The sequence below is a fragment of the Sciurus vulgaris genome (genome assembly GCF_902686455.1).
Source record: "Sciurus vulgaris genome assembly, chromosome: 5".
Classification (NCBI taxonomy): Eukaryota; Metazoa; Chordata; class Mammalia; order Rodentia; family Sciuridae; genus Sciurus; species Sciurus vulgaris.
In genome coordinates, this window is record NC_136465.1 from 116226344 (window position 1) to 116253122 (window position 26779).

The 26779-nt window shown below is 49.1% G+C and overlaps 3 protein-coding genes across 14 annotated transcripts in view; all 3 read left to right on the forward strand.

Annotated features, from left to right (window-relative positions):
• The window catches only part of HOXC6 (homeobox C6), a 35712-nt gene extending 34478 nt beyond the window's left edge, over positions 1-1234 (forward strand). For all 4 annotated transcript variants that reach the window (XM_079140991.1, XM_079140990.1, XM_079140992.1 and 1 more), the window contains exon 3: positions 71-1234. In XM_079140991.1, coding sequence (XP_078997117.1) covers positions 71-378 — 308 coding nt within the window. In that variant the 3' untranslated portion in view covers positions 379-1234. The remainder of the gene's footprint in view (positions 1-70) is intronic.
• The window catches only part of HOXC4 (homeobox C4), a 60311-nt gene extending 34487 nt beyond the window's left edge, over positions 1-25824 (forward strand). For 4 of the 9 annotated variants that reach the window (XM_079140982.1, XM_079140984.1, XM_079140977.1 and 1 more), the window contains exons 2-5: positions 22978-23097; positions 23215-23450; positions 23733-24177; positions 24671-25824. In XM_079140982.1, coding sequence (XP_078997108.1) covers positions 23289-23450; positions 23733-24177; positions 24671-25026 — 963 coding nt within the window. In that variant the 5' untranslated portion in view covers positions 22978-23097; positions 23215-23288 and the 3' untranslated portion in view covers positions 25027-25824. Of the gene's footprint in view, positions 1-19321; positions 22891-22977; positions 23098-23214; positions 23451-23732; positions 24178-24670 lie in introns of those variants that run through there. The other 5 variants (XM_079140980.1, XM_079140981.1, XM_079140979.1 and 2 more) reach the window with 5 other exon arrangements.
• HOXC5 (homeobox C5) lies at positions 3054-5552 on the forward strand. The gene is made up of 2 exons (XM_079140999.1): positions 3054-3959; positions 4664-5552. The coding sequence occupies exons 1-2, from the start codon at positions 3506-3508 to the stop codon at positions 4876-4878; spliced, it is 669 nt and encodes a 222-aa protein (XP_078997125.1). The 5' UTR covers positions 3054-3505; the 3' UTR covers positions 4879-5552.
• Positions 25825-26779: the final 955 nt, after the last annotated feature.

A 26779-nucleotide genomic window follows, 5' to 3' on the forward strand; every position in this document is an offset into this window, starting at 1 on the left:
GCTAGGGGGAATCCTCTGCAGAGGACGCCTTGCTGATTGTTTTTAGTGTGTTTTGTGCCCGGATCTCTAGGGGTCGGCTATGGAGCAGACCGGAGGCGCGGCCGCCAGATCTACTCGCGGTACCAGACCCTGGAACTGGAGAAGGAATTTCACTTCAACCGCTACCTAACACGGCGCCGGCGCATCGAGATCGCTAATGCGCTCTGCCTGACCGAGCGGCAGATCAAAATCTGGTTCCAGAATCGCAGGATGAAGTGGAAAAAAGAATCTAATCTCACGTCCACGCTCTCAGGGGGCGGCGGAGGGGCCGCAGCTGACAGCCTGGGAGGAAAAGAGGAAAAGCGAGAAGAGACAGAAGAGGAGAAGCAGAAAGAGTGACCAGGACTGTCCTTGCCACCCTCTTCCTTCTCCCTTGCTTACCCCAACTCTCCCCTAAATCACACACTCTGTATTTATCACTGGCACAATTGATGTGTTTTGACTCCCTAAAACAAAATTAGGGAGTCAAACGTGGACCTGAAAGTCAGTTCTGGACCCCCTCCCTCACCGCACAACTCTTCACCATGCGCCTCCTCTTCCTAGCTTCCTCGCTAGCTCCTTCTCAGCTTGTCTGCAGGCCCCTTTCCCCGCCCAGGCCTTGGGGGCTCTTAGTCCCTGAACCTCGCTTCAGACTCCACAGATTTCCCTCCAAATGAGGACTTGACTCCCCCCACCAGTCCCTGGACGTTCCCACCCCCCACCCCCGCGCCCAGAGCGGGCTCTCGGGCCTGGGGCCTCTGTTCCCGGGCCTTAGGGCTCGGCCTGGCAGCCCGGGAGAACCGGAGGCCCAAGGAGGGCGCGCCTGGGCCCCAGAGCAACCCCCAGGGCCTCCCCGCAACCCCTGCCCGGCCCCTCTGCCCCAGCAAATGCCCAGCCCAGGCAAATTGTATTTAAATATTCCTGGGGGTCATTATGGCATATTACAAACTGTGACCGTTTCTGTGTGAATATTTTTAGCTGTATTTGTGGTCTCTGTATTTATATTTATGTTTAGAACCCTCAGTGTTCCGATCTCATTTTAAAAAAGGGAAAAAAGAGGGAAGATTACAAAAAGAAAAAAAAAAGTGAATGAACGTTTGTTTAGCCAGTAGGAGAAAATAAATAAATAAATCCCCTCGTGTTACCCTCCTGTATAAATCCGACCTCTGGATCCGTTCTCGAATATTTAATAAAACATATTATTTTTAAAAGTTTATATCAGCGTTTCTGTTAATTCGCTCAGCCGCCGGCTTGGAGCAGGCTCCAAGCGCGCCCGCGTCTGCCCGCCGCCTGCAAGCCCCCAGTCCTCTGCACTCGCCTTCTTCGGGAGCCGGGCGCCGAGTCCCGGCCTCCGAGTTCTCCTCGTGATCGCGCTGTGGGGCTGGGAAGTCTCTCTGGGCTCCCCACGCGAGTCAACACACACCCATAAAGAAAAAAAAATGCCGTTTAGGATTTCGTTGGGGTGGGGGTGGGGGAGCCCGGGTGAGTTGGGTTGAGCTCCAAGCCCCACACAGGCCTCTTTTTCCTGCCTTTGGCAACCTGGGGTCCTCGGCATCTGCACCCCAAGCCCTAAAGGCTAGGAGAGAAGCATTATTCAGGCGCCAGGGTCTCCCCCGCCCCACTTCCAGGACGTGGGGAGGGGGACGCTCGGCGAGCAAGTCCCCGGCCCAAACCAGGCCCGCAGTTGTGAAACGTGGCGGAGGCGGAGAGTCTAGGAGAACCAGAAGACCGCGGGATTGGAGTCTTTCGGCCAGGACTGAGCGACTCAAGGACATCCCGAAAGAGAAAGCCTGGAAACTGAGCTCTCGCCTGTGCTGGGACTCCTGAAGTGGCCGGAACAAAATTCCTCCTTCTTTACAGCCCCAGCTTCTCTGGTTCCTTCCTCCTTCTCTCAAACCTGGCGGGTGAGGGGCGCAGCAGGACCCTAAATTTCTCATCTCCAGCCTTCTCTCTCCAAGCCCAGTCAGAGAAACCTGAGTGGGCCTAGTGGAGAGGTGGTGTGTGTTTGGGGGGGGGGGGTCTCCTGAAGAGAAAAAATCCGCCAGAGTTTTCCAGATTCTCCAAATCCCCGCCAGCACCTCTGCCTGCGGGAAGGGGGGCTTCTCCTGGCAGAGGCGGAGATTTCCTGGGAAGAAAGAGCAAGCAGGAAAGAGTAAGACTTGGGACTAGGAGAGGAGAGGAAGGGGCAGAAAGGCTGCAGAGACCCTAGCCAAAGGCCGCCAAGGTTGCCCAGGCTTCTGCCCTGCCAGACCCCTCTGCCGGGTCTCTCCTTGCCTCTAAAGAGCTAAGAAATTGCTCTCCTGCGTGCCTTCTGGATTCAGGTTCCTGGAAAGCCTGGAAAAGCACCAAAGAAAAAGATGTCCTTGCTTATATAATATTTGTGGAGGCTTGAATCTTGCCTCTCCATGCTCTCTAGTAGCATCTATTTTCCTTCTAAAATATCTGGCATGAGTAACACAAGAAGATCACACACAGGGAAAAGTCCTCCCACCCATTGTGTCTGGTTCTAAATATACACATGCACACACGTGAAAACTGCCTTATTGTCACTCTGGGACCCCTGGCATGGTGAGGTCTACCCAAGTCTACCTACCACCTTACTTCCAGGCTCATCACAGAGAATCTCCAGCACTCTCAGCCTCATGACCTCCCTGTCTGGTTTTGCCTATCCAGGACACTTCCTCTTGGGAATTCTGTCTACCTCTCCCTGAGGCAGAGTCTATTTTCCCATATTGATAGGCACCTCCTCAGTAGTATTGGGGCCTTGGGGCCCCGGAGGCAAAGGACCTCGACCTTTGGTTTAGGAAACCCGACATAAGTCCCCTTAGTTCTCCAACCTAGGCAGGGGCCAGCCACCCTACATAATTCCCTTTCCTCATCCATTTTTAAAGTTTGGAAGGCCTTGGAGGAAGGGAGAATGGGTCTATGTATTAAAAAGGCACCTCTGTGTATCTTAAATGGAACCTTATTTCTTCTCAATTTAAACAGAATTTAAAAGGCCAGCTCAGGGATTTGTTGCAGCAACAACCAGCTTCTCCACAGGGTAGAAAAATCCAGCCGCCAGAAGGCGACCGGCGCTTCAAGATGCAATTCTTCAGTATAGACACCAGGTGTCGCTGTGGGCTTGTTGTCACGGCTACCCCCCAATTCCAAGAAGCTTTTTTTTTTTTTTTTCTCCCCCTTCCCTCTCTTTCTCTCTCACTCCCTCTCCCCCTTGCTTGGGCTTTGCCAACATATCAAGATGCGTTTCGCCGGCTTCCATCACTAACCTCCCGGAGGTCATCAAGCCAAATTTATGAGTGGCCGTTCCAGTCACGTGACTCTATTTAAGGCTCCCTTATTTGGGAAGAGCGCATAGGATAAAGAAAGAGATATCTCCACCTATAAATTGTGCACTTTGGAGAACAAAAAACCCCTCAACTTCAAAGAGTCACAAATCACCCTTAATCAAAAAGGGTGCAGAAATTTTTTTTGGGCCCTCCCCGCCATGAGCTCCTACGTAGCCAATTCATTCTATAAGCAGAGCCCCAATATCCCTGCCTATAACATGCAAACTTGTGGGAACTATGGATCGGCCTCTGAGGTGCAGGCATCCAGGTACTGCTACGGCGGATTGGACTTAAGCATCACTTTCCCACCGCCTGCGCCTTCCAACTCTCTCCACGGGGTAGACATGGCTGCCAACCCCCGGGCTCACCCCGACCGCCCCGCCTGCAGCGCCGCGGCCGCTCCGGGACACGCTCTGGGCAGAGACGAAGCGGCTCCTCTGAACCCCGGGATGTACAGTCAGAAGGCAGCTCGCCCGGCGTTGGAGGAGCGAGCTAAGAGCAGTGGGGAGATCAAAGAGGAGCAGGCGCAGACAGGGCAACCCGCCGGACTGAGCCAGCCACCGGCCCCGCCACAGATTTACCCGTGGATGACCAAACTGCACATGAGCCACGGTAAACTTTAGGACTTCATTTTGCGCGCTCGGGTCCGCCTGGGTTTTATAGGCCATGCGGGGCAAATAAAGAAAAAAAACCTGCGGCCATAAATTTTACGATCCAGGCATCAATGGCTCGTAAAACTGTCCACTAAAAGGCTTAGAGGCTGTGTGCGCCCAAATTTACGACGACATAATTGGATCATAGGAACAAAACGTGTATAAAAGGCAATATTCAATTTTTGGGGGAGAGGGAGGGAGTTAAAAAAATAGAGGGATCTGAAGGGTGAGGAGCGCGGGGCTCCAGAGCGGGGATCCCCCCGCGGCTCCCTCCCTCCCTCCCCTGCGGAGCCGGCTCGGCCGGCGCTCGCGGCTCCGGCGGATTCCAGCGACTCGGGAGGGGCGGGAGGGGGGTCCCCGGTGCCCGGATCTCGAGGGTGCTTATTGTTCGGTCCGAGCCTGGGTCTCCCTCTTCCCCCCACCCCCCCTCAGCCCCTCCGGCTGCTGAGTGAAGGCTGCGGTGGAAAGTTTCCTGCCTGGGCGGAGGCGCGTCTCCCGGGGCTACGTTGGGCTGGGTCGGCCCGCCTGCGGCCCACCGGGCCTGTCTTGTGGTTCTCGCCTCCTCTCCCTCCGGCCGCGGGTGGGGGGCCTGGGGTTGGGGTGGGACGCCGGGGTGCTGCAAGCTATTCACCCCTTCCCGGCTTGGGGGGATTTATGTTCCAGAGACGGACGGCAAGCGGTCCCGAACCAGTTACACGCGCTACCAGACTCTGGAACTCGAGAAAGAATTCCACTTTAACCGCTACCTCACTCGCCGCAGGCGCATAGAGATCGCCAACAACTTGTGTCTCAACGAGAGACAGATCAAGATCTGGTTCCAGAACCGCAGGATGAAGTGGAAGAAAGATTCCAAAATGAAAAGCAAAGAAGCTCTTTAGAGTCAGTGGGAAGGCCCGCAGAGAGCGCCCCAGCCGGCTTGGGTTCCTTGCGCCTTTTCTTTTCGGTTTTTCTCTCTATATTTTTGGGCGGGGTGGGAGCTGGAGCACTGGCTCCCGGGCCTCACAGACAAGCGCTTTTACTTGGCATTCTGTATCCCCATCAACCCAGGGTTCCCGCCAGGCTACCGGCACTGCCCCATCTCCCCTCAGCTCAGCTCAGCTCAACTCAGCTTAGCTGGACATCCAGGGCCCAGGGCAAACTCTGCAGGGCCTCCCCAGAGGGCTGCGGCACACCGCAGGCTGGTGCTGAACAAACCTCAGCCCGGGCCGCCTCTTCAGCTAGCAGCCCCAGTGCGGCCCGCCTGAGTTTAGGTGGGCCCTGCCGGCCACAGGACCCTCGACCCGACCTCCGGCCTTGAGCTCTCCTTTGTTCCTTGTTAGGCGGGCCAGGCGGCTGCAAGCTGGTGCAAGAGTGCTTGTGCCTGGCAGTCTCTTGCCAGATTCGGGCGATTCCTTATAGCGACTAAACTCGGTCTTCACTTATTAATGATTTGCATATGAAAGAGGGAGATGACTGAACATGGCCTTAGGGCCCTCTCCTTGCCCTAACCTCTCCAAATCTCTCCCCCCCCAAAAAAAGACTGGGAGTCTATCCAATCCGATCCTGCTGCATGCCCTCTCAGGTCCGCAGAGCTGGCCCGCTAGTTAGCTCAGTTTTGGGGGTTTCCTGCCACAGGACCCCAGAAAGTGATTCTAGAGGCTCCATACCATCCCACATGGAAGTTCCTGCCATGACTTTCTTTCCCTCCTGCTCCATCGCTCTTGCCCAACTATTTATTGACTCCAGGTTCTTCCTGAAACTATATTTTGTCATATCAAATAAAGACCAAGAGAGAACAGGACTAAAGATGCAGTGGCTCCTGTTTGTTTAGGGCATGTATTGGGGAAAAGTGTCTAAATGAGCTGTGAGGTATAGGTACAGTCTTTAAGCCTCTCCTTTAAAAAATATTTCTTAGGTGCTTCTAGGGACAGCAAGAAGAGGGAAGTAAACATAAGTTATTTTCTTGATTCTTAGCTCCAAGAAGGACCTCCAGGGAAGAGGAGGTCACCTCGTCTTTCCATACTCGAATTTTCCATGCTGTGGCTGGCTACCTAGGGTATTCGGGCCTCTACATTCATTTCTACCTTGGCTGGGTATATCTGAGACTTCTAGACTGGAAGTAGCCCTTATTCCATACCAGAGCTAATGTATAGGGAGGATCATTGGCTCCGCCGTGCTCAGACTCAGGCCCTTATGGATCTCCGAAGATCTCTCGTAGGGCTAGGTGGTCGCGGGGTTTTACTGGGCATAAGAGTGTTGAGCCCCTAGTCTAAGGACCCATTTGGCTACAGAAGGACCTCCCAGAGAGTTGGGTACTGCTGGGCAAAGTGGTGCTGGGGGAGTTGACCTAGACATGCTTCAGCTTTCTAAGATGAGAGAAGGAAGACAATATGCAGTGTATACCTTCCTGGCAGGAAATATTCAAATGGTTTCCCTCTTCTTCTAGGGTGTAGAGCTATGCGGAACTATTAACTGGGATAAGAGCTGTATAAATAAGTGCCTATGTCTTGTCTTTTTGCCATCATTTAGCTCAGTCTCAGATTTTGTGTGAAGGGGGAGAGCAGCCTCTAGGGAGAGGAAGGGCAGCTAATTCAGGTGGTATTTGAATCTGGTCTAGGCCCAGGCTCTGCTCTTCTCTCCTCCAGGCTCCTGGGATGAGTTGGGGGAGGAAGCACTTTATAGGAGAAACAAATGTGAGAAGGGTCCATAAAACTTTACAGCATTTCCTCTCCCACCTCCCACAATGGGGTGATTTCCTGGAGCTAAGCCTAGGCCCCCCACTCTGGTAGGGTGGGGGTCTGAAGTTGGGCTAGGGAGATGCTCTGGCAGGCAAGAGGGAAGGGAGCAGAGGTACTCTGGGGAGGGGCAGAGAAGTATTTATGATTATTAATGGTGATGTTCCTTGGATTTATTATAAGGACTAACTTTGCTACATCCTACTGCCTAGGCTATCAGTTCATCATTTTTAGAAGACCCAAGAGCCTTTCTTCACCCCATGATTAGCACCCATTGCTACTACCCTTCCCCTTCAAACTGCACTCAGGCCAGGTTAGAGCACCAGGGATAATCTCTCCTCAACTTGCATACAGCCGGTCAACCCAACCCAGCACTAACATTTCTCTCTCTCTCTCTCTCTCTCTCTCTCTCTCTCTCTCTCTCTCTCTCTCTCTCTCTCTCTCTCCTTCCCCCTCTCTCCCTCTCTGAAATAAAATGTGTAATTTTCTTCAGGGAGTTATTTTAATTTTTTCTCCATGCTGAGTAAAACTATTGGGCGAGCAGTGAAGCATGAAGAAGCACTGGCGTCTCTCCGGTGGGTAACAGTTAACTAAGAGGCTATGTCGCCTGCACTCACCCGCACCAGCTTCCCAGGCTGTAGAGGGCCTATGCTTCCTCCCTAGGAGACAGACCTGGGAGAACCAAGGGTTTTACTGTGATTTGGGACAATGTTGCTCAGACCCACCAGGCAAGGTGCACCAGTCCCATCTGGCACTGACTGATTCTTCCCAGCAGGGTCTGGGCCTCTCCTTCCCTGAAAGAGCTGAAGGACTGACTCAGCTTGGCCAGGCTTGGGGAGATGACTGCTCTCTTCCCTCCTGTCACAGTCTGCAGGCCTGCACCCAGGCCCAGCCTCAGCTTTAGCGGCAGCAGCGCCAGCAGCGGCAAAGGAGCCACAGGCCTTGGATCTACTCCCCTACACTGGGGGTGGGTGAGGCCCAGACCCTTGCTTTTTCCCTGAGCAGGAGCTTCTGCTTAGGGTCTAGAGGAGGCTGCCCCACTGGTCAGCCTCCTGGAACAATCTCCAAGTACCAGGGTTTGGTACTGCTCTGGAGGAGTAAGTGAAGAGGCTTCTGGGTCCCAAAAGGAGACCATGGAACCTGCCTCTGCACTTTTCCCTGGAACCCACCCACTCTGGCAGCCAGAAAGAAGGGGAAGAAGCATGACTTACCTTCCCGGGGGAGTGGGAAGAGGGGACACGGCCCACTCTGAGCAATTAGAGGAGAGAGGAGGAAAAAATAGGAAGAAAAAATATCAACACGACCACGAAGGCGACAGGTCCTTATGGAAATAAGTAAGCAAGTAAGTAAATAAATAAATAAATGTCCACCCTCTCTCCCCTCCCCACCCTGCAAGGGGGTGTGGGGGTGGGGCAAATAAGAAGCATGAGGGCTTTTTAGTGTAACTGAGCATTAGAAAAATAGGCACAGCTTCTATGTGAATTTAAGAGTTTGAAACTTTTGGAGGTTATTTATGTGAATGGCCCGAAGGCAAGCCCGTGAGTGGCTCTTGGGGGACCACGTGATGTCATTAAACCAAGTTTTATGGTGTAGGGAGAGCTGACAAACCCACAATATATTTACATCATATATAATCTTAACTGTCCAGCCACGCAGCTGCTGGTGAGGTTTAATGCTAGGACAGAGGGCCTGGCAGTTAGAGGGGATTACGGCGCTGGGGATGATGGTGAGAGAGGTTACATCTTCGCAAATGAATCCCAGGCGAACGCTGTAAGTTAATTCTTTCTCCCTCTCTCTCTCTCTTTCTCTTTCTCTCAGACTCTTTCTCCCATTTACCTAACTCCCCGCCTCCACCACTTGAAAGAAGGCAGTTCCTACTCATTAAGGGGAGGGAGGAAGGCCTCCCCAGGCTGGGGCGGGAGAAGAGAGGAAGCGGCTAGGAAGTAGGAAGGGGGGAACTTGTCTTCCCAAACCAGTCCTCTCATCCCTACCCCTTTTTCTCTCTGGATATAAGCCAGGAAGAAGCCATGGTTCCTTAGAGTTTTGCAAGGTCTTCTCTCTCCCTCTCAGTTGGGAAGAAAGCCAGCAGTAGAAACATGGGTTGTTTCTGATTGTTGTTTGTAGGAGTGTGTAAACTCTAGACACGAGTGCAAAGTGCCTCTGGGGTCTCCTGTTCCAGGGAGGGGCCTGTTCAGTCCTTGGCTAGTGGCCCAGAATCCAGGCAGAAAGGGAAGCTAGGGAGAAAGGCAGGGAAGAAGGGCTTTGTGGCTTCAGACCCAAAGGCTGCTGCCTGGACTGCTCCCAAAGTTTCTCCTCCGCCCCTCACCACTAGGCCTGGGTGGGCAGCAATCCCAGTCTCCAAAGTCTGGGGTCTTTGTCTGGGGCCAGTGCAGTTTATGCTTCTCCCTGCCTCTAGCTGCTGGTATCTTCCTGGCATCTCTAGTCCTTGGTTCAGGTAAAACTTAGGCCCCATGAGGCCTAGAGGTTTTTTCTCTGTGAATGTAGTGTAAATGTGTATTGGATGGGAGAAAATGGAGACGATATCTTTGCTGGACTAGAAAAGCTTTCCATCCTGAGGAGTGATCCTTAGGGGATGGAGGTAACAGGACCCAATCTGAGCATTGTATCCTGGGGCCAACCCTGGGGGTTTTGGGGAGCATCCCTTCAGTTTTCTAGGGAGGAGAAGCAGAAGAATCAGGTATGGGAGGCACATGTCCTCCACACCTGAGTGTGCATACTCACTCTGTGAGTCACTGTCACCAGGAGCTAAGCCAGGAAAGTGACAACATGTGAACTCAGGCTGCTCCAGAAGCAGGGGGAAGGCAACAGGAGATGGAAAGGGGAGAGGAGAAAAAGGGATGAACTTCCTGAAGGGGAGGCTGCCTTAGTTCCAGAGGGGTCTGGGTACCAGCTTTGTGGAAAGGTGCATTTGGGTGATGAACAGGGAATGCTGTTAGCACCACTCAGATGCCCAGGTCCAAGGGACTAGGGAAGGAGAGAGACAGTAGAAATAATGAGGCAGACTCTGGGAAGATAGAGACCCCAAAGCAGGAGCCAAGCAACGTGTCACTGTGAGAATCATTGTCTTCCAAGATTTGGCCTCCCTCATCCTCTTCCCTGAGAACTTTGTTTCCCTGGGAAGTGTTAGGATCCCAGGGGATTCTCTCCAGTAACCCATTCAAAACGTTTACTCCTGGGTTCTCTGCTCCTCATTTTACCTGTCCTCCTCTATGCTCTCCTCCCCACCAGTCTGTAATTTTGAGGGTTTCTGGAAACTTTCCCATCCAAGCTTGGGGAGATGGCAGTTTTCCTGGTCTATAATTTGACTCTTCCATTCCCATAAGCCTCCCCAGGGCCCTAGCAGAGAGTTCAATGGTCTTTAGCCAGGAATTTAGCCAGAACCAAAGTCCCACACCCTGGCAAGACTTCACCACTCTCCCTAACCCCTAGTCAAGTCTCAGTTTTGTTCCCTTTTTGTGTAGAGGGCTGTGTGTATTTCTATGTCTTACAGATTTACATAGCCAGCATCTCTTGAAGTATTCAATGACTTCCTCACCCCCTTTTCTGTTTTCTAGGCTCAAAACTCCCATTTAAATACCACCCACTCTTCCTATAACAATAGATCTTCCTCCCCTTAAATAGTTTGCCTTAGTCAGGTCAGTTTTTTTTTTACTGTTTTGTCATTTTCACCTGGAAACAAGACAAACACAAAAGGAGTATGAGATTCTTGATTTCCACCCACTTTCAGGAGCCTGCATTTGATCATCCCTAGAGGGGAATGGGTAGACAATCAGGCACTAAGATGCCCCAGCCAACCCATAAGGCCTCTAATTTTGTTCCTAATTCTTTAACCCTAGAAGAGGTCAAGCAACCAATGAGCAATGCATTAAGCAGGGTCACGTGGCAACCAACCAATCAGCAAAAGAGTGCCTGGATTTCTGTCTAGCTCTTCCTCTCCATTCCTTTCCTTCCTTTCTCTCTTCTCACCATGCCCTTAGCTCCTGGTTCTGCTCTATCTCAGATGTGGAGAGGAAGATACTAAGCCCCCTCTCTCTGTCCTTGCACCAGCTGTATGGAGTCTTTGTGTTTTCAGTTTCTAACAAAGTCAAATATTAAGATCAATCTCAGTTGTACAGGGAGCTGAAGTTGTGGGAGTACACTCTGAAACATTCCCATGTCTGCCAGCATGATCACAGACAATTTTCTGGGCTTTATAGAGTTCACCTCTTAATTAGGCTACAGTGCAAATGTAGATATGAACTCCAACTATGAATTCAAATTGTGACCAAGATTACTCCCTATACACTTACCTTTTAGAAGTTTTTATTTCCTTCTGATCCTCATGGGGGCAGGTGGGGGCAATTAAAGGATACCCCTTTTAATTTATCTTTCTGGAAATGCTCCAGGAACCATTAGTTTTGTTAAATTGCTTCAATTATGGTTGGAGAAGGGTTTGGGGAAGGGGGCAAAAGTGGAGATTCATTTTGAAAATTGTGTGGAGTACCTTTTTAGTTTGTCAAATAACTTTCAACCAGTTAAGAGAATAATTCTGGAAAAGAGTGAACACAAAATCAGAACCCTCCTTACCTTCCTTATTAATGAGTTGATGAATTTGTTTAAGCTCCTTACCCTTCTTTTCTTCTAACAAGATGTAGTAATAGGGCTAGAGGTGTAGCTCAGTGATAGAGCATGAGCTTAGCATGTAGGAGTCCCTGGTTTCAATCTCCAGCAACAGATAAAAAATATGTATGTAGTGATGACAGACTAGGTGATGATCCTATGTCCTGGCCAACAGCTATCAAAGGACATGGTCATTGATGTTGTATTTACTTGAGTCAGATCAGAGCAAGCAAAGGATAACAATTTTCTTTTAAGCAAGAGCCATCTGATAGCATAGAGAGCATACATGTATGACAGAAATGCTTGCATTTTCTGACACTTGGGTTGGCCCAAAGCCAATCCACTGGTAGATCCAGACCTGGGCATTCTTTCCACTGACCCCATCATCAGGGCTTTATTCCAGGGTTAGTTTTCTGGTTGGGTCCCTTACCCTCCTCTTCCTGATTTCCTATACTCCTTAAGCTAAGGAGCAGGAGTTTTAAAGGGCTGTGCCACCTGGACCTCTAAGCCCTCCTCTGGAGGCATTAAGGATAGGATATGGGAATAAGAGGGATGGCTGGATTTGAGATGGGCTTTGTCAACACTCCTGCTTGTTTGTTTGTCTTCTGGGTTAAGGACAATGCCACAGGCCAGGTAGGAAGGATTAAGATGAGAAATCAGGAAGAGGGCAACTCTTCTCAGAAATCATTGAGATCCTTCTTCTTAAGTCATCTTCAACCACACCGCTCCATTTGCCTCTTTTATGTGTTACAATTAAAGCCCATAATCATTTTTCCTCAGTAGAAGATGTGGTAGCCTTGTCTGAGACTGGCTTTCACTTTCAGTGTGGACTTCTCACACTGGGCTTACAAGATTCCATGATGAAGGAGGAGAGAGGCATGGTGAGATTATCTCTGTCCATGCAGGCACTGGGTGCAAAGATTCATCAGAGGGCCTCAAACCCTCCTAATGGTCAAGTAAACTGTTTCTTTGTTGCTCTTGGTCTGTAACTGCTTCCTCTGTTTTTGAGAAGTGGAATGCCGAAACATCATTTTCTGGCTTTAACTCTGAATCTCTATAACTGGGAGAATATTGCTACTCTCAGCCTCCTCTACAGTGGAACTAGAGCTTCTGAAGCCCTTAGAAGTAGAGAAAAAAGAAAATCTGTAATCAGGATGCTAATCTAGGGCTTGTTGGCTTAGGGATTCAATATAAGGAGAAGACTAGGTTGTTAGACAGGAAGTCATATCCCTTCCATCCCTCCCCCTTTTACTGGGTCCTTATAACCCCTAGTTGTTTGTCCTGATAAAATCTCCCTGGCTTCTTTGTTGGGACCCCAGGAGCCCCAGGAATCACCAGTCCGGGTCTAGGAATTGTGGTGCTAGAGATCTCTTTGTCCTTGAGCCCAACAGAACCCTGGGATTCATCTCCCCCTCCCATTCCTAAGGGGAAGGTGGAAAAGGGGGAAGCTGTGTGTGTCTGTGTGTGTGTGTGTGTGTGTGTGTGTGTGTGTGTGTACTGTGTGGGGCCTAGCACACACAGTTGAACTAGGTTTTTAAGTTATCCAGGACCTTGTTCAACTCCGATGACCATTCCTTAGAAGGTATGATAAGCTGGTGTAGGGAGGAGACTACATCTCTAGTTCTACCATGATTCTTAGCCATTCTCTACCATCTCTACCATTCTACTGTGATCTTCCTTTTCTAGAAGAAACTAGTCTAGATTAAACGTGCAGGCTTATATTCCTGAGACCTTTTCTTATTTTATCATAGGTCTCAAAGAGGCAGGGCAGACCGGTTCTTCTCTCAGAGATCCTTACTTCCCTCATTCCCTGTCCCTAAACACCAGAATAGCTGAGCATGTAGAAACTTATGTACATTCTAAGTATGGTTTAATAGAGGTGAAAAGCCTGAGCTGGACACAGTAAACCAGCCTTCAGTCAACTGCCCAATCCTCTCCCACTCCATTCTGTTCATCAGCTCAGTCTGGAAACATTTGTCCTGCCCTCCCCACCTCTACCCCTTAAGCCCTGGACAAGTGCTGAGTCTCCTTCTTTCTGCTAGCTGGTTTCAGATAGGGTTAGGGACCCTCAGAGTCCTATTGGCCCAGACGGAGTTATGTTGGGCTGTGGGGTCATGGGGGCCTAGGAAGCTAGACTCATGTAATCAACCCTTTTGAGCTGTTCCAGGCTCAACCTCCAAACCTCTCAGGGATGTTTCTTTGCTCCAGCATTAGAGAAAAATCTTTTCTAGAAAAAAAAAAAAAAACTTCTTTAAAATAGTCAACTTTCTGGCTGAAACCCAGTATGTGTGTGTGTGTGTGTGTGTGTGTGTGTGTGTGTGTGTGTGTGTTTTAAAGGGAATAAAGGTCAGGTCCCTCATTTCAGATAGTCTCTCCCCATCTCCTGGGTGGAGAATAGGGGTGTGGGCCAAGGTTTTATTGAGGGTGATTTTCCTGTTGGGAGTGGAGATAGGGTCATAAACACCTAGAGGAGGCTGTTTTGATCTGGTGACTTCTCAGGAAGTAGCATCTCAGGTTTTGCTTTATAAATCACTCTCCTCAAGCTGGCCAACTAGGTTGGATTGCACTTCCCCAAGCCCACCTGAAGCTCCTCCTTGTTTCCCTTCCCTAGTAAACGAGAAGGGAAAAAACTGTTCAGAATCCTCCAAATTCTCTGCCTCCAATAGGAATAGGGCCAGCTGGTGATCCCCTCCTCTAAAGTTCCAGATGCAAAAATTGTGCAACCTTTACTCTTCTTTTGCCAGTACAGATCTCTGTCTCTCAACCCTTTAATCACAAAGGAACTAACTTTAAAGGCAAAAGACTTCAGAGTCTGTCTGCAGATACCATGACTCCCATGGGTTGTCTCTTCTGGGGCTGCTGTCTCCCTAGAACCTCATTTCCTAGCCCTAAGCAGCTTCTTGACAAGTAGGGATCTTGTAGAAGAGAGAGAACTCCTAAAAGCTATGAAAGAGATAAGAATGAGGAATATAGAGACCTCATCTAGTACTGTAGGAATGGAGGAAACTATTTGAAGTCTGTGACTGTGTTTCATGTAATTAAGAGGGTACAGGGGTGTGTGTGTGAAAGCCCACAGCCTTCTCACATATTTCTCTACCAAGCTGTTTCCACACAAAATATATATTACCCAAAGGACTCTATTTTGTAATTTTAATGAGCCTTCCCCTACCAAAGACGTCCCAACCTCCACAGGTCCCTACCCATTCTCATCCATGGGCTAGAGAACTGAAGGAAAAAGAATTTAAGATTCCTCCCCTAGAGTGTGGAATACATCAGATCAGGATCCTTTGTGTGTGGGGGGGGGGGGGATATGGGCAGGCATCAGTGCTCATATTCATTGCCAGTGAAATGCTCCTATTTGCAGAAGCCATACATTATATGAGTTCCTGGGTCCCCTTAGTACTTGAGAAGGCTCTAGTTTTCCCTGAACCATTTTCCAGATAAGTCTGGGCTGGGACACCCCAAACCTACAAACACCAGAAAATCCTCCCCATTCCTAGCACACCAGCAAATACATGTGTCTCTGTAGAGAGGTGAGCACTCCTATAATTGTATACATGAAAATGTATTTATAGATTGTTTTATGTATCAGGATGTATGTTTCACATTCCTTTCTGCTCCACATTTAACTGCAGACTTATAGATCTTTAGATACATAGATCTATAGTGAACATAGTCCTCTGTTGGATTCCTCTGTGTACATTGCCAATCTTTCTATAAAGTTTGGATTATATGCTGGGATGTATTGGTATAGCTCTCTCCAAACATCTAAATGAATATTTGGTGGGTTTCTTTTCTCAATTGGAAAGAACTATGTATGTGTTGCCCAATCTTTATTTTGAAATTTTTATCTAGATTTATTCAAGGGCTCTAACCCATAAAATGGCCATATATTGAAGCTACATATTTGGGGAACTGTATAGTTATTGCAGTTTTTCTGCAAACTTAAAATGTTTGAATGTATGTTTAGAGATAGTTCCATAATGCACGTATCTGGGTGTAGGTGTAGATCTCCCTCTAGAAGAACTTAAACTTACTGCATTTCTGTATCTGTCTCTCTTGATCTATAAAGATGTCAGGTGAGTGGGGAATGAATATCTTCTGGATGTCTTGCCTATTAAAACAAGTGATTCTGTCACTATTGCTAAGGCTAACTCCAACTCTAGTCCAACTGTTATCTGCCCACTCTAGAGATAACTTCCTCTCTCTAGGCTGCTTCTGTGATTGGAGGTCCCAACCCATGTTCCCCAACTTGCAGACCTGCAAAGGCAGCCACTAAAGAGAAGGGGCAAAGAGGAAAGCGGAGAGCCCTCTGCTGTAGTTCCTATTGGGTCCCAGGGTGAGGGGCAAATAGATTTCCTTCCCCCACCCCACTACCCTAACAAGGTTTTGAAATTTAAAGAGAAGGGTAAGTCCCACATGATGCCAGGGTCATTGTACATCCCGTAGGTGCCCCCTCTCCAGTTGTTCTTGGTGCCTCAAGCCCAATTAAGCGGGCTCCCGGCAGTCGTGCTCTTATCGGCGGGGATTGATGCCTTGGTGGCTCCTGTATATCATTTCCAAGATTTTTTCTGTCCAACTCCTCCGCTCCTTTGGCTTCTGCGGCTTTGACTAATGATTGCTACAGATGCCAACGTCTCCAGAATCCTAATAGCCAGGCAGGCGGACTCTTATTTACCCAGCAACATTGATATGGGGGAAGGGATGGGGGCAGGAATTTGGGTGCTGAAGGTCTGGGGACTGGGAGAAGGTTGTGACCAACTTCAGCCTCACTGAACTTCTGCAGTGAGCAAGACATTCCAAACACCCACTCTCCCTGAGGGGAGAATGAATATATTTATATATATATATATACACACAAATATGGATATAAATATATATACACATGCACATATATATCACATATATCGCATACACATATACATAAAAAACTGCTACTAGCAACTCATTGTTACCTCATTAGAAAGGATCAAAGAATGCACAGGACATGGTAAAATAAGCAGAGACATGTTTATTTGTTGTATGTAAATGAAATATTAAGCGAAAAACAAGCCGTTTGGAAGAGAAAAAGAGTTTCTCCTGGATGAGAGAAAGGGAAAGAGGTCAGCTACGATGGGAGAAAGGGTTCCTATTCTTTATTCTTGTCTTCCCCTTCCTCTCCCCACCCTAGATCTACTCTTCTCCTAAATTTAAATTCCCCCTTCCCCTTCCTTGCCTCACCTTCAGTCCCCTCGGTGGAAGGGGCTGAACCGCTAGTTCCTGTACCCCTGGAGCCTGCTGCCGGGTGCCCGCTGGGGCTGCCAGGGTGAGGGGGCCTCTGTCTGGGGCCATGGAGTGGAAATCAAATCCAACCGCGTACTGCTGCTTAAGGAGCGCGGCCAGGATCGCCAGCTCTGCGGCCCCACTGGCGCATAGTAACGTGAAGTTGTGGCCGAATTTGCTTCTCCAGGCGCTTATTGACACGCCAGCGCGGAGCTCAGGTGTTTAGGGAAAGGAACTTGAGTTCCTTGAGAGATTGGAGTCAGGCGTCCTTGCTTCCTTAGGTCTCAACGCAGACTGTATGATACACACTTTATTCGAGTGACGACAAAAACGCAGAGATCCCAGCTCTGAGGCCAGACATGAAGTGATGACCCAAACAGGGAGCATTATTTTTCTATCAGAGAATAATAGAGCACAAAATAATTCAGAGAGGCGAATGGGTAAGACTACAGTATCAGAGTACGGCGCCGTGGGGCGGCTGCAGACCTGGTCGCGCCTAACACCGTGGCAAGGCCAATTCGCTGGAGTGTAGGGCTGTAGGGTGAGGCGGCAGCGGGACCCCGACCCAGGCCGCGTGGTGCGCGCCCGCCGCCCGCCCCAGGGGCTGGCAGTCTCTGAATTGCACTCGGTCGGGAGGACTTGGAAATACAAAAAGGGAGCCCAAAGATTTAAATAGTCGGAGGCAGAGGCGTCCTGTTGCGGCCCAAGAGAAAATCAATCACGTAATTAAAATAGGGAGGGGGCGAGGCCCGAGGCTGGGGTCCTGGGTTCCGAGGAGGCGGCTGAAGTGCGGGACCGAGGCGAGCGAGCGGCGTGGGGATGTCTCTGCCCGCCTGGCTGGAGCGCGCGGACCTGCTGCGGGGAAGTTTATAGCAGATCGCTATTGATTCCTGCTTGACTGGGAAGAGCAGTCTGTGCCCTCTCCCAAGCAGATCCTGAAGTCGCGGATAGCTTCTTCTCCGGCTTCCCCATTCTTATGGGGTTGAGATGCACAGTTGCAGTTGAAGGCTGCTCCCCAGATCCCACTGGTGCCACGGAATTGCCGAGGCAAGTTTGTCTGAGAACCCAGATTGGCACCAAGATGCTGCCTCTGGGTTTGAGGGGACGGAGGGAGGTAGCACCCTAGTTTCAGGCACTTAAATTTCCTTTGACCTTGATCCCACCATCCCAGGATTCAAGGTGTTCCTTTGGATTGACTCTGATCTATGGGCCAGGTTTGGAGACTGTTGGGAGGCCAGTGGGAGGCCAGTGGGCTAAAGGGGAAGGGGAAACTTCGGGATAAAGAAACTGGATCCCTTTGGGAAGGGAAGGAGAAGGAACAGTTCCCACAACAAGAGAAAATAAGGCACACAGGGAGCTCTGTTTTGTGAGAGGAAGATGTTCTTGTTATTACTGAGGTTAATAATGGTAATGATCTGGTATGACTGGGTCAGACCGAGGAGACTGGACTCTGCATAGTCCCTTTTCACAGAGGTTTCTCTGGAGGAGCCAAGGGCTCCCCAGCTTGGCTGTGGTTGGGAGGAATAGAATAAATACCTTCCCTTCATTCCTCTACCCTTTTCTCTCCCATTTCTTGAAAATTCCAGGGGAAAAAGGGGGGACCCCTTATAAAATCTCCATCAACTCCGTCATTTTTCTCTGCTCATTAATGCACTGTCTTTGGTCTTAGAGTTTTCCGGGAGCACCCTCCTTGTGAAGGACCACAGTTTGGCAAGCTAGTATCCGATCATGTCCCCATATATTCTGACTCTAAGGGATCCTAGGATTCCCTTCTCTGGTCCATGAAATCCACCCTCTGTCCTTAGCTTTTTCCAGCCTCTGCCTTTTTTGGTTTGGGGTGCCTGCTCCAGTAGGGCAGGTCAAAAGCCAAGAATAGATTAGGGCATCTTGAGATATCCTCATCAAACCCCCAAAGGGTTTCCAGTTTTCTTTCTGTTCCACGATTCTGGGAGCATTGGGCCAGCGAGCACTCAGTAAACTAAGGCCGGCCTAATTTTTAGATCTTTTCAAGCAACATTTAGGCTCCTTTAAAAGTCCTTCTCCTAACAAAGAAGTTCAGGTTTCAAACCTTCAGCAGAGCAAGCTTCCTGTGTCCACACTTCAGAATTTTTTAGAACAAAACAATATTTAGAGTAAGAAGTAGAGTTTGCACCCAAGAGAGAAAGAGACAACCCAAACCAAGTTTTTAAAGGTATTATAATCCAGCAGCCTTGGATGAGAGTGGGGGGGTCAGTGAGGCTGGGATGAGCAAAGAAGGGGGTGGGGAACCCAACCTCTAACTAACAATTTCTCCAGCATAAAAATGAAACATCAAATTCGTTAGCCCAGGGCCTTCATTTTTCCCCTTCCACATTATAACTAGTTATTGAACTCGCTGGAAGATCTAAAGGCCATTTGCGAAGAGACAAATTTCAATGGAGTTTCCCCATCAATAACCCCATGGCAGTGACCTATTGGAACAAGTCAAACACCCGAGGTGAAATGCAGGTCACTCTGTCTAACCAATATTAAAATGCGGCCACTTTTTAAAAAGCCACTTTAAACGAGATTTGAGGAAAATTGAATTTCAAGGAAGGCATGGCAAGGCGGGGGAAATCCACGGAAGGACCTTGCCTATGGTCTCAGAACAAACAAGAGAAATTCATCTTTAATATTTTAAAGGGGGGCAAATTAACATTCCATGATTTTTTTTTTTTTTTTTTTTTTTTTTTTTTTTTGAGACTATAAGCGATTCCAGGAGGAAAAAAAAAGGTTGAGTATTTTCTGGTGACACGTCCGGGTTATTAAAATCATTTTAGACCAATTCATTACTTTTACTGACAAGAGATTTAAGAAAAAATCAATTAAGTATTTGCATATTCTTTTGCATATATTAGCCTGGCCTGCTGGCATTAGAAAGGGACAAAAACACACATATATCCACATACTCATGAGCGCGCATACACACACACAAAAGAAAAATGGCATAGGGTCTTGTTTTAATTTGGGGTTTTCATGTTTTGGCAGGGGAGGGGGTAGAAAGATCTAAATGAAATGAATTGCCTGATTGCATACCATCTAAAAGTCTATTTATTTGAGGAAAAGGAAAAGGAAAAAGACATGTTGCAATTTTTAATCCCTAAATTATCAACAATAACAATGCAAAACAAAACACATATATGAAAAAAAAAAAAAAAAAAAAAAAAACCCTGCACTTTTGAGAAGCAAAGGAATGACCCTCGTTTTCTTTCTCTTTGCTCTCCAAATTCTGAATTGGTTCTCTCATTTATTTTTCTCCCTTGGAAGATCCAGGGAATGTGAGAGGTGAGATTTTAATGCAGCACAGAATCTGTGGAGCCGCTGAGGTCTCTCAGCCAGCAGCTTGTTACTGGGGAGGGGAGGAATATGGGTTATCCAACGGTCAGTATGGTAATCCAGGCACAATAAGGCCTCACACACAATGGACACATATTTTTCTTCAGTGGTGTCAGAAGGGAAGCGCTTTGTACTGAAACATGTTTCCTAAAGAGAAACCAGATCGAGATTTAGAAAGGAGATGGGGTTGGGGGTGGTGTACAGAGAGCGTTTGGATTCTGGCAAAAGGTAGTCAGAAAAAATAAAAAATAAAATTGGGGCAGAGTGAGGTGAAGGGCAGATCAGAGATGGAGGTGGAGGTCCTTGTGCTGGCAAGGCAAGAGGCAGGAGGGGAAGCATAAAGGAAGACAGGATCAGATACAAGGTTCATCATAGGCAGATGTCTTAGAACCTCTTCTCCATCCCAATTAAGCCATTGCTAAGTGCAGGAGCCCTCCAAAAGGATTTTATTTCCATACTTGTAATAATAATATCCAGGTAAAAATATTTGTATGTGTATGTTTGGTGAGGCATTTTATTCATGTGATAGGTGATTTCCTTACTACTAAGCTATAGGAGCCTAAAAAGAGTTTGGGGTTGGTTGGTTGGTTGGTTGGTTGGTTGGTTTTTGTAATAATGTAGATAAGCGTGGGCACATTTTGGGGTATCACCTAGCATTTACTTTCTGGATATTCATGTTGAATTTGCTGTGCAAACCTGTAATAAGAACTCTGCATATTTATGGCTGCATAAGAGATATTTAATATTTCAATAAGTATTAATAGCATGTATGCATTCATATTTTGTTAACCTTAATAACCAAAGACAGTCTTGACATTCAATGGGAAGTATCTGAACCCTCTGTGTCTACTTACTCACACTGGCCCAAAGAGGTCTCCTCGACCCTCCTGCAAGAGCTCAGAGGATAAGCAGGGTAGTAGGAAGGGCAATGACCATAATAAGTCCAGGAGGGTGAGGGTTGAAGAAAAGAGGGTTGAAATGGGGAGCAGGGCTGATAGAAGGTGGATGTGAAGACCGGAAGGAGGGGAACCAGGCAGACAGCTCACTTCTCCAGGTGGGAAAGAATATTCTCATCTGGGATGGGGTGGGAACCAGGTGCAGGCCTAGAGGAGAGATTGGGGGTGGGGATGGAAGGGTGTCTCTCCCTTCACCAACCTTCCCCCCACCCTACTAGAGCTCTCTGGAGCTTTGAACCTTCCCATGGGGCAGTCTGAGGCTATAGTTCAAACTTTTGTAGTTCCAGATTCAGTACTGGTTTCCCTTTGCCCTCTTCCAGCAACCACTAATTAATGTCCCCCCCCCATCAATTACAAAATGGAAAACCCTCACACAATTCTCAACCACCAAGTACTGCCTCTCCCTCACTCACAACTTCAGGTTCCTCTTCCAACCAAACATACTTAAAGGGTCCTGAACCAAGTGAGCAGGGGTTCTTCATCAACTTTAGTTTAGGAATCTCCTGTAAGAGGAGATTCCTGTTTCCTTCCTTAGCTGGTGACAGTTGGGACAGGACTCTGTCCTCCTAGGGAGTGGTTATGCAGGGACCCCCCACCACCACCAAGCACCAGCTCCTACTGGACCAAGCACTGGTCCTGGTGAACCTGGGCTGGGGCTGGGGACCTAAGCATTGGAGCAGGAAAGGCAGCTAGAGTCCCAGACTAGAATCGTCTCCTTTGAGCTTTACCTGTGGTCCATCTTCCCTCTCATTCCAGCCCTCAAGGTGAGCCCTAATTTGGAAGTGGGGACCCTCTCCCACATCTCAAAGGTGGTGAGGGAAGGTTGGGAATCTCCTACCTTCAGTCTCCCTCTCACAAGGGCTTTATTTTTTTTCCCTTTTGCCTCCTCATTCCCTTAATTGCAGATGTTCTAATTAAACCCTCAAATAGTTGTTATGCCGTTTTAAAAGGTACTTATTCAAGTGTCAACCAGGCTGGGCTGGGAGGAGGCAGCGTAGGGCGGCGAATTAAAGGTAGATTGACTAATCACGGCGGCGATCATAATAATAAAATCAGAGGGAAAAAAAATCACATTACGACTTTTCGTGGAAAGGAGGGAGCAGGCAGCCAGCGGCCGCCAGCCCTGCGCCGCCGCCGACACAAAGAGTGCGGGCGATTCCGCGAGACTGATTTATGACGTTTTACAGCCCTATAAAAGCTGTAGCGACGAGGCAAGCGCTCCTACCACCGCTGGCAGATTTAGTCTAATAAATAAAACATAAACAGTTAACTTTATGTGTCACTTTTATTGTTATCAAGTAAAATATAGCCGAGCCCCGGCAAGCTATGATTTTAAACTATAATTGTTATCAAGTACAACAAGGGGACCCGGCTCCCTCCCTGGGCTTTCCCTTCTGCAACCTCCCCCCCCCCCAACGCTGAGTTATGGATGATCAGTTAATTGGAATTGGTGGCATGATGTGGCCACCCTCGCTGAGGGAGGGGGGCTGGGAAAGCAGCCTTTCCTTGCCTCTCCCTCCTCTATGGTCCTGCCACCCCCCCCCCCACATCATGGTATTCCTATGGGAGGGTGGCAGAGGGAAAGTAAGGGTGGGAATGGGCTGGAGAACCCCCAAAACCTTCCCTACCTCCCCAGCTTGGTGACCTCACTCCTCCTTTTTGGAAGGCAGCCTAGAGCTGGCCCTTGGGAAATATGTGTTTACATGTAAACACACGTGTTACATGGATACAGTCCCTGGCCGGAAGCAAGCAGGCTCTGCACAGATAGGCCTTCCTTTTAGCTAGGTCTACCCTCTGTGGGGATGGGGAAGGAAGACTTACCAGGACCCTGACTAGGCACCATCACAGGGCACTGACAGAAATTTCTCCTTTTTGCCAGAACTCCTTAGGGGCCAGTCTGGGAGGTAGTTGTCAGAAAACAGAAGGCCCAGCAGCATGGAGAGTGAAAACAGGAGCCAGTAGTAAAAGAGATCTTTGGCTCTGGGTCTGGGACAGGGAGGGTCAGTGGGTCGTAGGGGAGGGCAAGGCTTCTGAACTCTGCTTTTGCCAACCACTTCCTGTCTCTCTTCAGCGGGGGGCTCAACCCCAAGACCTCCAGAAATGACGTCAGAATCATTTGCATCCTGGCTGCCTCTACCTGCCTGGTCCAGCTGGGGACCCTGCCTCGCCGTCCCCGTGGCCAGAGGGTTGGGTGAGTGTGTAGTGGGGGGAGGGTGGCTGGACTTTGGGATCTTTGGATCGGTGACACCCAGGCTCTCCAGCCTCCTCGGCTTAGCCTGGGCCCCTCCCCATCCAACCTCCACTCCAGTCCTCATTCAACTTCCTCTTCCTGCGAAAGAGGGGCGCTGCCTGGTGACCTACACAGATTGAAACACGATCGCCATGAATGGAGACCGCTGGAAAAGCACTGGAGCACAGGCCCACTGGGCCAACTGGAGGCCGGAGAGAAGACCCTGGGCGGGGGCTGAAGCAGAGCCTTCCGGCAGCCCCCCAATGCCCAGGCTTTGGAGAGGAGCTGGAAGCTTCACAACCCCTTCTGCAGGGGTCAGTTGTATGTCTGGCTGGGCGTGCACTAGGGGGGCACCCCAGTCCCTACCAGCTATCACCCCATCACCCCCCCCCACCAGCAGCAGCACCACCACACACACAAAAAATTGGATACATTTTGAATAAAGCGATTCGGTTCCTTATCCGGGGACTGGGTTGCTCCGTGTGATTGGCCGGCGGAGTCACATGGTGAAAGTAACTTTACAGGGTCGCTAGCTAGTAGGAGGGCTTTATGGAGCAGAAAAACGACAAAGCGAGAAAAATTATTTTCCACTCCAGAAATTAATGATCATGAGCTCGTATTTGATGGACTCTAACTACATCGATCCGAAATTTCCTCCATGCGAAGAATATTCGCAAAATAGCTACATCCCTGAACACAGTCCGGAATATTACGGCCGGACCAGGGAATCGGGATTCCAGCATCACCACCAGGAGCTGTACCCACCACCGCCTCCGCGCCCTAGCTACCCTGAGCGCCAGTATAGCTGCACCAGTCTCCAGGGGCCGGGCAATTCGCGAGGCCACGGGCCGGCCCAGGCGGGCCACCATCACCCCGAGAAATCGCAGCCGCTCTGCGAGCCGGCGCCTCTCTCAGGCGCCTCCGCCTCCCCGTCCCCAGCCCCGCCAGCCTGCAGCCAGCCAGCCCCCGACCATCCCTCCAGCGCCGCCAGCAAGCAACCCATAGTCTACCCATGGATGAAAAAAATTCACGTTAGCACGGGTAGGCAACTTTGCTTTTTGCTCCCCCCTCCCTTCCCTCTTTCCCGGCGCTCCCCACCCTCCCTGGCCCCCTCCGGCCCCCGTCCTCCTTTCTCTCCTTCCCCCTCTCTCTCCAGGAGCGACTCTGGGTTAGCACAATTGAACTGGATTTACGAGCGAGAATGGGTAATTACATCCCCCATAAATTTTATGGCTTAGCTACTCTGGGCAGTCCGAGCCATGTGCTACGATCTGTTATGTATGTGTGAAAACTATGCTCGCTTTCTAAGGGCGCATAAATAATTCAGTGTCGTTACAATGAGGATTCCCCTCTTATTACACTACAAAGTCTCTAGCTTCCTTCAACTTCTTTATAACCCATTTAGCTTGATGACTTTATTTCCACCACTCCCTCCTCCTGTTCCTCAAAGCTGAGGATGGGGTAAGGGTGGGGGGCAGCAAGCCTACTTGCCTCTGAACCCCACTATTTGCTTTTCCCATCCCCCTCCCCTCAGTGAACCCCAATTATAACGGAGGGGAGCCCAAGCGCTCGAGGACAGCCTACACCCGGCAGCAAGTCCTGGAATTAGAGAAAGAGTTTCATTACAACCGCTACCTGACCCGAAGGAGAAGGATCGAGATCGCCCACTCGCTGTGCCTCTCTGAGAGGCAGATCAAAATCTGGTTCCAAAACCGTCGCATGAAATGGAAGAAGGACCACCGACTCCCCAACACCAAAGTCAGGTCAGCGCCCCCGGCCGGCGCTGCGCCCAGCACCCTCTCGGCAGCCACCCCGGGCACTTCTGAAGACCACTCCCAGAGCGCCACGCCGCCGGAGCAGCAACGGGCAGAGGACATTACCAGGTTATAAAACATAACTCACACCCCTGCCCCCACCCCTTGCCCCCATCCTCCCCTCACACACAAATTGACTCTTATTTATAGAATTTAATATATATATATATTTTGGTTCTTTTCTTTCTCCCACGTCCTCCCTTGTCAATTCAAACAGACAAAACAGATAAACAAACAAGCCCCCTGCCCTTCTCTCCCTTCCACTGTTTAGGACCCTTTTAAGCATGTGATGTTGTCTTAGCATGGTACCTGCTGGGTTTTTTTTTTAAAGGTCATTTGGGGGGTTATTTATTTTTTAAGAAAAAAAGCTGCAAAAAATATATATTGCAAGGTGCGATGGTCTGGTTTGGGTGAATTTCAGGGGAAATGAGGAAAAGAAAAAAGGAAAGGGAGATTTTTAAGCCAATTCTCATCCTTCTCCTCCTCCTCCTTCCCCCCTTTCCTTAGGCCTTTTGCATTGAAAATGCACCAGGGGAGGTTAGTGAGGGGGAAGTCATTTTAAGGAGAACAAAGCTATGAAGTTCTTTTGTATTATTGTGGGGGGGTGGGAGGAGGGGGGAGGACAGCAGACAAAGCTAAATGCATCTGGAGAGCCTCTCAGAGCTGTTCAGTTTGAGGAGCCAAAAGAAAATCAAAATGAACTTTCAGTTCAAAGAGGCAGTCCATAGGTAGAATCTCCCCCCACCCCCATCGTGGTTATTGTGTTTTTGGACTGAATTTACTTGATTATTGTAAAACTTGCAATAAAGAATTTTAGTGTTGATGTGAAATGCCCCGTGATCAATAATAAACCAGTGGATGTGAATTAGTTTTACGTCAATGTCTGTTGGTTTCTTTTTATCTCCCCCCTACTGGCCTGGTAACATCCCACCTTCTCTATAGTTGCTTAAGTTTACTCTAAGCAAACACACAAACCTTAACTCTCAACTCCAGTTTCCAGTGTCCTTAGAAGAACCAGTATGGGACTTGGGTGAAGGGATATGGAAGATTGTGACTGATTTCTCCTGTTCCCTTCTCTTTGACTCTTCAGAAAAGCCAGACTTGGGTGTGCTTACAGTGGAGCTGGGGTGTGTCGGGAGCGGGGCACTTTTCCATAGTTAGGCACAGTCCCTTCTTTTGGTCTATTCTTCTCTCTTCTCCTTTCTGTCTTCTGTCAAGTAGGCCTGCCTAATCTACAAACTGAAAGGGAAGTTTAAGGAGTGGGAAGAAGAAAACTTTTCATCCTTTAGGGATCTTTTGGGATGGGAGATTGAGAAAGATGTCTCGTCCACACTTAAAATTCTCCTTAAAAGAGGAAAGGTTTTGAGCCGGTGGTTCTGAAGCAGCAAAGCAACCCCTCAGGATGGTTTCTCTGTTTGTTTAGACTTGGGGAAAAGGGTGAAGTGGAGGCCAGAGGCTTGGAGGGTCCCCTTGCATGGGTGTGCCTCAAAGGCTGATGCCTGGAGGTAATGAAGGACCTTTATGTTTTCCCCTAACTTTTATCATGGACCTGCCAGGTGTTAAGAGACTCAGAGAGGCAAGTACCACTCCCTCTTCCTACAACCTCCCAGGTCCTGGCAGGGTTTGGAGATAGCCTGATAGCGTAAATAAGTCTCTCTGGATGTGAAATAAAAGAAAATGGTTTCCTTGGGGCTAAGAAAAAGAAAAGAAAGAGAGAAAGAAAGCTTAGATTTCCTGAAGAACTCATTCAAGCCAAAGGCTCCCAGATAATTGTCCCAGAGTCCAGACCCTAAACCAGGCCTACTCAAGTTTTTCCTTGTTTGTTGGGA

Bases quoted from the DNA above. Each gene is read 5' to 3' on its own strand.
- HOXC5 (XM_079140999.1), top strand. From the start codon at position 3,506: ATGAGCTCCTACGTAGCCAATTCATTCTATAAGCAGAGCCCCAATATC. The intron at 3,960-4,663 runs GTAAACTTTAGG...TTTATGTTCCAG, and splicing joins CAAACTGCACATGAGCCACG to AGACGGACGGCAAGCGGTCC.